The 10,092-nt window shown below is 47.7% G+C and overlaps 3 protein-coding genes across 3 annotated transcripts; 2 read left to right on the forward strand and 1 right to left on the reverse strand.

Annotated features, from left to right (window-relative positions):
- Positions 1-352: 352 nt before the first annotated feature.
- FOBCDRAFT_207715 (uncharacterized protein) lies at positions 353-1,231 on the forward strand (the record flags this gene model as incomplete). Its single annotated transcript, XM_054707212.2, has 3 exons — positions 353-366; positions 540-814; positions 924-1,231. The coding sequence occupies 3 exons, from the start codon at positions 353-355 to the stop codon at positions 1,229-1,231; spliced, it is 597 nt and encodes a 198-aa protein (XP_054563187.2).
- A 1,127-nt stretch (positions 1,232-2,358) lies between these two features.
- FOBCDRAFT_146521 (amino acid/polyamine transporter I) lies at positions 2,359-4,208 on the forward strand (the record flags this gene model as incomplete). Its single annotated transcript, XM_054707213.1, has 5 exons — positions 2,359-2,719; positions 2,836-3,116; positions 3,163-3,362; positions 3,413-3,990; positions 4,039-4,208. 5 exons carry the CDS (start codon positions 2,359-2,361, stop codon positions 4,206-4,208), a joined length of 1,590 nt encoding a protein of 529 aa, XP_054563188.1.
- Positions 4,209-5,032: 824 nt separating this feature from the next.
- Positions 5,033-9,565, reverse strand: FOBCDRAFT_191329 (ABC-2 type transporter; the record flags this gene model as incomplete). Its single annotated transcript, XM_054707214.2, has 6 exons — positions 5,033-5,450; positions 5,502-5,731; positions 5,779-6,012; positions 6,063-6,998; positions 7,046-8,572; positions 8,639-9,565. 6 exons carry the CDS (start codon positions 9,563-9,565, stop codon positions 5,033-5,035), a joined length of 4,272 nt encoding a protein of 1,423 aa, XP_054563189.2.
- Between the last annotated feature and the right edge of the window lie 527 nt (positions 9,566-10,092).

Consider the following 10,092-nt stretch of genomic DNA (forward strand, 5'->3'; position numbering starts at 1 on the left):
TCACCTGCTGATGCTCGAAGCATCACGAGCATCCCTGTCGGTCAAACCGCTCTGACTTTATGTGCGGAAAGCATTAGTGATATGTCTTTCTAGACGGAGGTCAAGAGATGGCCTTTTGCTTCGCTGTAGTCCTTTACGTTTTCTAGTATAATTATTTTATAAGATATACTCGGTTTAGAGGGCTTTAATAAGTGTTCAGAGAATGCTGCTAACGCCTTTCCAATTTTAGAGTTGCCTACGGCCCAGCATGGGTTTCTCAGCTGTTCGCTTTGCCCGAATTCACTTCCCGTTCTAGTTTCAAATACCAGGGACAATATGTCATTGCGGCTCGGTGGCAGGCAGCTGTCTCAGCATGCTCTATGCTAGGTCAGCTACTTGGTTCGTGTGTTATTGCGATCATCATGGTGAGCCAACCTCTCAACAAGAATCAATTAGAGAAGCATAGTCTTGTCTGTTTTACTGTGGCATAGGATAAAATCGGCCACAGACCATCTTTCATGGTAGCTCTCGTTCCGGGAGCTGTACATGTATTCATGCAGCCCGGTATGGTTCATTCGAAAGGGCAAGGTTGCTGAAGCTGAAGCTGCTTTGGACAGACTCGCCGCTAAGGGTTACGATGTTCGTCAGGATCTTGAAAGTATAATTGAAATCGACCGCGAAGAGCAAGCCCTCGACAAGTCTACTAGCTACCAAGAGATCTTCAAAAGTACAAACCTTCGGCGCACTATTATTGCTTGTGTGTGTTTCAGCACCATCATCACCATCATCACCACCGGAAATGCCCTCGCAAATAACGCCGCCTACTTTATGATTTGTGAGTACTCTGGAGCACAGTGGTGTTCTCTCTTGAGCAGGATGTAAGGCTAACAGATCTCTATCAGTGTGCGGAGTTTATGTCTCATAGGGCTTCTTCTGGCTTTTAGGGTGTGGCCTTGCGGCCTTGGTGGGCGCTTTCGCCAGTCTCCCCATCCTGGCCAAGTGCCGCCGAAGACCAGTCTACATCTGGGCTCGGTTCATCAGCGCCATGTTGCTGTTCCTCATAGGCTTTGTGCAGCTAGCTCCGTATTATTATGAGAAACACGTTGCTATTTTTGCCCAAGGTGCACTCATGATTCTCTTGATCGTGGTACACGGCGCAGCCATCAGTCCCATTTCTACGGTCATCGTGGGTGAAGTTCCAAGCAACGCACTTCGACCCAAGAGAGTGGCCATTTCGAACATGGTACAGTAGATTATCGTTGTTCTGGTTTTTGTTATTAATCCATACCTGCTTAATCCCGAGTTTGCCCATCTGCAAGGTTTTTTTTGGCTTTATTGCCGGGGCTAGCGGTCTCCTTACTACTATTTGGATATACTTCTATGTTTGAGAAATAAGTTTGCTGACCCAGAAGCTGGATTTGTTGTTTCAGTCTAAGATCAAGGCGCAGCACTTTACTGTATATAAGGTTATAAATAAAGAAAGCTATAAGTCTACTTTATAAAGTATCTATTTATTAGTTAAAAGTATAAATATAGAATTAAATAAGTATTAAATATAAGTAGAGTTTAAAAAACAAATATTAATTTAATTTATTTTATAAATTTTAATTATTTATTCTTATTTATATAGTTATTTAAATACTTAAGACTTAACTTATGCTTTAATTAACCTTCTATTTCTTTTATAGTTTAAAAAATAAAGAGTTGGTTAGTATGAGTCTTAAGAAAGGTGATGTATGCCTGCCCGCCCGGAGTTTCGGCGATCACGGAACGCGAACATGGAATCTGGCCTCGGTCGACCTCCGGCCACAACTTGTACTGATCCACTGCACTACAGAAATACAATCAACTGGTAACGCTGTAATGGTCGCTATAAAAATTCAGAAAAAGCGGTATCTTGGTATTGCCAATCGCGTTATTTGAAGCAGTTTGTAATTCTACGTTCTGAATAACTAGTTAGGCCTTAGTAAAATCTCTCTGCCCTCTATAGTGGCAAATGTAGGTAGGCAACGCTACAGCGCGATCTCGTACAGCCCCAATTTAGTTTGTTGCTAAGTGGGCAATGACTAAGTAGTAGGCCAGTCTCACCCAGTGTCACTCTCTTGTGTTTTCTGCTAAATTACCATCCATCCCCCCATGCTCCCCCAGTCCCCTTTTCTTGGCCACTCTCTTTCTTCCTCCATCCTTCCTCCGATCTTCTTTCCCGTCTCTCGCTTACCTGCAGTAGCTGTTCTGTCACGCGTCTTGGCAAGTCACTTCAGATAGCCTCCGTGTAGTACTTGCTTGTTCTGCGCACCACTCCCGAGAAGTAAGCAGACCTTAAACCCAGGAGCCTTCTGGAGTCTCGCCACAACCTAACATTGAACCAGTTTCCTCAAGATGAGTGCTTCTGAAGACTCTCAAAATTTGGCTGTGGAACATCAACTTTCACCCGGGCATCCAGCTCCAGTCGAGAAACGCGCCGACCTGACCGATGGCGATGGCGATGGCGATGGCGACCACATCCTCGAAAGCCTTGGCTACGTGCCCGAGCTGCAGCGTAATCGATCGACTCTTCAGGTTGCCTTCATGGCCTTCGTGCTGGCTTCGATCCCTTACGGACTATCGACGACCCTTAGCAATCCCATCACGACTGGAGGTCCAGCCAATATAATCTGGGGCTGGCTAGCTGTCTCGGCTCTTATTGTCTGTGTGGCCTTATCGCTCGGAGAGATCACCAGCGTGTATCCTGTCGCCGGAGGTATTTTTTACCTTGTTTTTAAATGCTTGAGGACGTGTAATTTCTGTTGTTATACATCCAATCACCTACGTTGGACTCAGCTTATGACAATGGAGAGACTGACTTGATTACTACAGGTGTCTATTATCAGACCTTCATGCTAGCACCGATGCGTTGGCGCCGTGAGGCTGCTTGGATCTGCGGTTGGCTCTATGTTATTGGCAACATTAGTATCACGCTCTCTGTCATTTTCGGTACTACCGTGTTTCTGGTCTCGTGTATCAACGTTTTCGAATCATCGCCTGGGGTTGGTGTTCTTGCTGGAGAACCCTATCAAGTCTTTCTTATCTTCGTCGGCCTCACTTTACTTAGCAACGCCGTGTCAGCGCTTGGAAACAAATGGCTTCCTTGGTTGGATGTAGGTGTTGCAGTCTTCCTTATGCACTCACTACTGACTTGTAAAGACTGCTGCCATCTTTTGGACTTTTGCAGGTGTTATTGCTATTATTATAACCGTTCTCGTCATGGCTAAAGATGGAAGACGCGATGCTAGCTGGGTGTTTACCCATTTCGAAAATAACTCTGGCTGGACTGATGGCTGGGCTTTTTGTGTGGGACTTCTCCACGCAGCATATGCGACCTCGTCAACAGGCATGATTCTCTCGTAAGTTGCTGACTCCTCTACGTTATTGACAGGACCCTGATAAGTGACAGCATGTGCGAAGAAGTCCGAAAGCCTGATGTGCAGGTTCCCAAAGCCATGGTTCTGACTGTTTGTATCAACACGGTCGCCGGCATGCTATTCCTTATTCCCATTACCTTCATTCTTCCTGATCTCAAATACCTCGCCGACCTCGCCTCTGCGCAACCCATACCCCCGACCATTAAGGCTGCTGTCGGCTCATCGGGTGGAGCGTTCGCATTGTTGATTCCTATCATCGTCCTCGGCATCATCTGTGGTATCGGCTGTATCACCGCTTCTTCTCGCTGTATTTGGGCCTTTGCTCGCGATGGAGCCATGCCAGGCTCTAAGTGGTGGGTTATTGTTAACAAGCGACTTGATGTTCCTCTCAATGCTATGATGCTAAGTATGGTGATTCAACTTCTCCTGGGTCTCATCTATTTTGGCTCTTCGGCAGCTTTTAACGCCTTTGCAAACGTTGGCGTCCTAACTCTCAACGCGGCCTACGCAACGCCAGTCGTTATCAACCTCTTGACGAAGAGACGGCAAGTCAAAAATGCCAAGTTTCCCCTCGGTAAGCTTGGGTATCTTGCCAATTTCGTGGCTGTCGGTAAGTTATCTATTCTTTCCTGTGAGCTTATCACTAACACCCTGGCAGCATGGTCCATTCTCGCAATCCCTCTTTTCTGCATGCCTTTGCGTCTACCTGTAACAGTTGTTAGCGTTAACTATGCCTCTGTCGTGTTTGCCGCGTCTTGTCTAGTCTCGGGTGTTTGGTACTGGGTTTGGGGACACAAGAACTACACTGGACCACCTACCAATGCTTAGAGCACTTGGTGTTGATCATCTGTAACATAACCAAGGGGCGGCTCTAGACCCACGTTGGTAGTTTTTGTAGTTGGTGTATTAGTATAGAGCGAGCAACAAAAATAGCTCATGGCTAGGACGATTTCACAGGCCATTAGACTATTAACCATTAACAACCATGTCGTCACTACCAAGAACTTCGGCCGGGTCGACTTCATTCTCCATTTCTCTACTCCAACCGATTTTCAGTTCAGGCAATCTCACATTCTCGTATCTTCGATCCCATCTTAACGCTTCCATGGCGGCTGATATTGGTGCATGGTATCTGAAATGAACAAGATAATCAACTCGGAGACAAGCTTATTCGAGCGAATTCTTCTGAGAGGTAAGAATTGTAAGGCATCCAATCGCTGATGCCAGGCTTGCACTCTAAAGTTTGTCACTGTGGAATGCGACACTGCTTGTTGTAGTAGAGATGGGTATGGAAGCATCCTTAGTCGCTTGCCAAACTAAGCAGTTGGTCCATGTATCCATGGTATTGTCACTTAACCCAGTTCGGACTTGGGAACTTTGGACAGCACGGCTTAGTTGGTTTCTTCCAGATACAGTAAGGAACGTGTTGATAAATTATGCTGGTTCCAGTACCCTTTGCCCTGAGCAAGTCTTCAGATTTTTAAGTAGCTATAAAACAGAAACAATGCCTATCTTTACAAAAAAGAACTATCTATCAAATGGCACATGCTTAAAGCTGGCCTGTATAATATCGAAAGGGAAATTTATAGTAGTGAAATTACAGGTGGGTGTGACCGTAGACAGGAGATAAGAGTGTGGTGATAAATGATCACTCACTCTTTCTTGGTCTTCTTGTTCTTTGGCACTCTTGCCAGCCAGTAAAGGAATGTTGCGACAACAATGTTGAAGACGATAAATGCCCATAGAATCCCCCAGTCTCTCCATCGGTTCTCAAAGAAGATATTGACAACCCCAAGGAAGTTGTCAGTATTAGAGATGGGACAGAATTGACACTCAGTGGTAGACCCGGCATCGACAAGGAAACCGTCGGCGGAGGAGATGTAGTCCTGCATGTAGTCTCCGCAGGTCGAACCGTTGGGAGGCTTGAAGGTCAAGAGTTCGTTGGAAGCACACCGAGCCGAAGCCTTTGCGACGGCTGTCCCAAGGAAGCCTTCGACAAAATACGTGAAAGGGTTGACACGATACATGAAAATCCAGAAGCTAGGCATGGTTCCAGGTCCGGCAAGAACACTATGGGCAGTCAGTACATTGCACTTTGACAGATCTTGAGCTACAACTCACCCGTTAAATGCAAACATGATAATAGTCAGAAGCCCAACAATACCACCCGCAACTTCGTAACTGTCGATACCAGCAATGATGAGAAATGTAAAGCTGGTGGTAAAGACAAAGAAGAGCCAGATGAAGAGAAAGACTAGCGTGGCACGGGAGTGTTCTGCGCCGGTTTCGCGAGCATTGCGATAAAGACCCATTGGGAAGTACCAGAGAAGAAAACTAAATATCGCCATGACCTTGGGCGGCATTAGCAGCGCCCATACTGAATGAATAGGAAACCTACCGTGTTCCAGAACATTTCAACGATGATATTGGCCCCGAAGAAAGCTTTCCAAGAGTAGGATTTCGCAGGACGTTCGCGGGCTTCATACATGCTGCGCTGAGAAACAAAAATTGGCAAAGTTTGGTCGACGAGTTGACTGAAAACGGTAAGGAAGATAAAGACACCGAACATCTGGTTCTGTAATCCGCTTTGAGTGTTGCTCACGTTCAAGAACGAGAGACCAATGAACAGAGCCTATGCTTGTTAGTTACAGAAAAAACGAGATTCAGGTAATCACCACTTACCGCGCCGATAGAAAGGAAAGCCTTGGAGTAGATGTAAGAGGTACTCCGCCAATATTGCTGAAAGACTCGTCGGAGAACCTCCTTGAGCTGCAAGGAGAAAGGTGCAGCAAACTCGGAGTAGCTAGATGAGGTGTTCTCGGTCGGCGGAGATGTTGTGGAAGAACCAAGGCGCTGGAGTTCGGCCTGTACTTGCTGGTATTCGGGCGATTCACGCCAGACGTTGGGCCAATCGACGCTTGTGTGAGCTCCAGGGGCAGCGCCAATGACTTCCAGCATATATTCAGCTGGGTTAGCGCCAGAGGGTAGCTGTGGACCGCCGTTTCGAACGAAATAATCAACAAGAACGTGAGAACTTTTGCCAATATCTCCGAAGTATACAGTCTTGCCTCCCTTGGCCAGCAATAACAAACGGTCGAAGCGTTGGAACAACATGGCTGATGGCTGATGGATCGTACAGAGAATCGCTTGACCGTTCTGAGTAAGCTTTTCCATCAGGTTGCAGATGGACCAGGAAGTCTGACTATCAAGTCCTGAAGTCGGCTCGTCGAGAAAGAGTAAGAGTTGAGGACGAGCAGCGAGTTCAACCCCTATGGTCAGCCTCTTGCGCTGCTCCACATTGAGGCCCTGTCCAGGGACACCAATGATAGCATCTGAGTATTCTTGCATATCAAGGAGGTCAATGACGGTATCTACGTACTCAACCTTATCCTCGGCACTATAAGTATCAGGCTGGCGGAGTAGAGCACTAAATGTTAATGCTTCTCGGACTGTAGAGGTATGAAGATGCAAGTCTTGTTGTGTCACATAGCCGGTTTTGCGCTGGAAAGAAAGGTCACGGGGGTGCCCGTCGATAAGCATGGAACCTGAGATAACACCCATCGTGACCCTGCTTGCTAGCACATCAAGGAGTGTCGTCTTGCCAGCGCCAGATACACCCTGTTTCTTGTCAGAAATCTTCATATAATAAAGACGTTATTACATACCATAAGAGCAGTCAATGTTCCGGGCTTCACCCACCCATCAACATTATCGAGGATGCGTCGATCTTCGTCCTTCACTTTCACGGTATAGCACACGTTTGACCAGTGAAAGACTGACTTCTGGGACTGGAAAGATGCCGGACTGCCGTTCTCCTTTGAGATGGGCGTACTTTCCTTCGGGGCCTGGGACTCGACGTCTTGTTTAGATGGCGTCTTACCCTGGCGCATGGCCTTCCGGGTGAACACCAACACCTCACCTTTCGATCTCTCTGAGGCAATTAACTCGGTGGCGATGAGATGAAGAGCCATGAAGAAAATCATGAATACGATCATGATGCCAAAGTTCCTCCATTTGTGCGCGTTGATATAGCCGTATGAAGTTTTCAGGTATGCCGTTCCAGAAACAATATCGGCACCAGGTTCTGCACCTGCAACAGAACAGACGCGCTGTTCCGAGCCAACGCCTTCGTATCCAGTGCCTGATGGAACGAACATAACACAATCGAATGTGCGGCCCACGAATTCATTCACCATCATCGACTCAAACGCATAGTGAGCAGGATTAAGCCACCTCAGCCAAGCAAGCCAAACCTGCATGTTTTGCACCTTGATAGCGAAACCGGTGTACAGCATGATGATCAGAAGGATAACAGAAGCAGGCGCAAGAGATTGTGCAATCGTCTTTGTAAGAGATCCGAGTAGCCGAAACATCATCGACATGGTCAGAGTGATGAAGAACATGTTGAGGAGAAAGAAGAAAAAGGGGCCCGGCTCACGTCGCAGATTCGTCATGAAATACAGCGTAATATTGCTCAGGAGGCAATTGACGATCTTATATGGCAAATCGCATATCATGGCGGACAGACTCTCAGCGCTAGGGTGGTATAGAGCATACCGAGCGTGTTTTTCCACAATCTTGCGTTTAGCATACAGGGTCATAATCTCCAGAATGCTTGCGAAGGCGTTGGTGAGAACAAGGAAGAAAAGGAGGACACCTCTGCGAGATATACTGTTGGAATCAGAAGGTAGGTTGTAGAAAATGCTGCCGATGATGAGAGCGTTACAGACGTTGGTGACAAGCATGGTGATGGATGTGCTAGGATCGCCTTTGAGCAAGAGCCAGCTGCGCCAGAGCGTCAACATCGTCTGATCCGTGTATGAGATCGTGAAAGGCGAGTGGCTCCGTTGAGAAGAGGCTTGATCTTGACGTCGCGAAGTCAGGAATTTCTCGTAATGCTCGCCGTGAAACTGGTAGGTTTCCATATACTGATCGATCTCATTGTTCAAGAGACGGCGGGCTTCGCTGTCCTTCCAAGCTGCCGCAAACTCGTCAGCACTTCGAGGAGTCTTTCCCTCCCAGCCTGGGCGAATGATACGCTCCTGGTGGCTTGTCATCGAGGTAAGGAAGTCTGCAGTTGTCTGTTGCTCAGGGCAAATGAATCCGAGGTTCTCAAAGTATGTTTTGGCTTGATCAGTTCTACCAAAGAAGATCTGACGGCCATCATACAAGACGATGACCTTGTCAAAGACCTAGATGCAAACTGTTAGACTCCTGATTACAAGATAGTTGTACGTCGGAGGGGGGTCTCAACTTACGTTGTATGCATCCTGCGAGGCTTGATAAAGCGAGACGCAAGCTGTGCTGTCCAAGATGTCGGCTTGAATTCGCAGCGTGCGGCAAAATTCCAACGCATTAGCACTATCAAGTCCTCGTGTGCTATTGTCCCAGCACTGAAGAGGTGAATGACTAAGGGCAGCTTCTGCGATAGTGACTCGCTTTCTTTCGCCACCACTAACTCCTCGGATGAAATCATCACCAACTCTTGTGTCCTTTGTGTGCTGGATTCCGAACATAGTCATTGTGACATCTCGAAGGTGCTCAGCATACTCGCGGCGAGTCGTATTGGAAGGAATAGTCCTCGGGCAGCGGGCTCGGGCGGCGAAGTAGAGGGTATCCCCAACGGTCATGTGGGGAAAATGAGCATCAATCTCGGCCGTGTAGATAGCTTCCCCCCTGAAAGCAGTCTTCATCTCCTTGGGGGTGATACCCTGGTAGTTAATGTTCGCCTGTTGGCTGACATGAAGACCATGAGTATCACCGGCGATGAGCTTCAGCAGTGTAGAGCAGCCTGAACCTGGCGGACCTAGGACGGCTAGCATCTCTCCCGGCTGCACAACTCCTTCCAGGTTGTGAAGGATGTTGATGCGTTGTTGCTTCTGTCCTAGCAGTCGCTTGAACATGGTGATACCCTCGAGAAACACATTTCCGATGGTTTTCTGGAAGTCGGTGGGCGTGCCATAACCGTGAACGCTCAAGCCGCGGAATGCGATGCTGCTGGTTCGAGGGGGAGCATCACCACTCAGATCGCTTCGCAGATTGTAGTATGCCCTGGCCCATTTCCTTGCGTCGAACTTTTCGCTATTGGGATCAAGGGGTCCGTCTGGCTTGCTCGGGACCAAGATACTCGGAGAATGGGATTGCGAAGTGTACCGCCTAACCAGGTGGGACATTTGATCATCCATGACGGATCGTCTCCTGTTGTCATTGTCGTGCTCGGAACCAACGGTGGACGAGTTAGACTCATTTGCTGGAGTGTTGGAACGCTGATTGAGTTCCATCTCAATATCTGGCGGCTGAGTGACCATGGCCCCCAGCAAAAAGGAATGAACTGAGCTCCAGCGAAGATTGGCAAACAACGAATAATACTCCGCGGCTAAGGTGTGGAAGTGATAAGCTAGAGAGGCAAGGAAAATATTATTACAAAGACAGTAAAATATAATGAAAGGAGACGTGTGATATTTGGAGCTCGTATGATTGCTATTTGCACTGCAGAGATGGAGGTATATATTTTATCATATCTCGGAAACCTGCTCTGGTGCTGCCCCTCCTCCTTGCGTTCAAATTGTGCTTGTCTCAGAATTTTTACCGTCCGGAATTTCGGGGGCAACGAATTCCGGCGCCGGCGTGTGTTATACGACGGACGCTCAGTGCCCCCGCTCCATGCCGAGTTGATAACCAGTCCGTGAGACTTTTTACCAGCTTCGGCACG

The sequence above is a fragment of the Fusarium oxysporum genome, chromosome X, assembly GCF_013085055.1.
Source record: "Fusarium oxysporum Fo47 chromosome X, complete sequence".
In the NCBI taxonomy this organism is placed as follows: domain Eukaryota; kingdom Fungi; phylum Ascomycota; class Sordariomycetes; order Hypocreales; family Nectriaceae; genus Fusarium; species Fusarium oxysporum.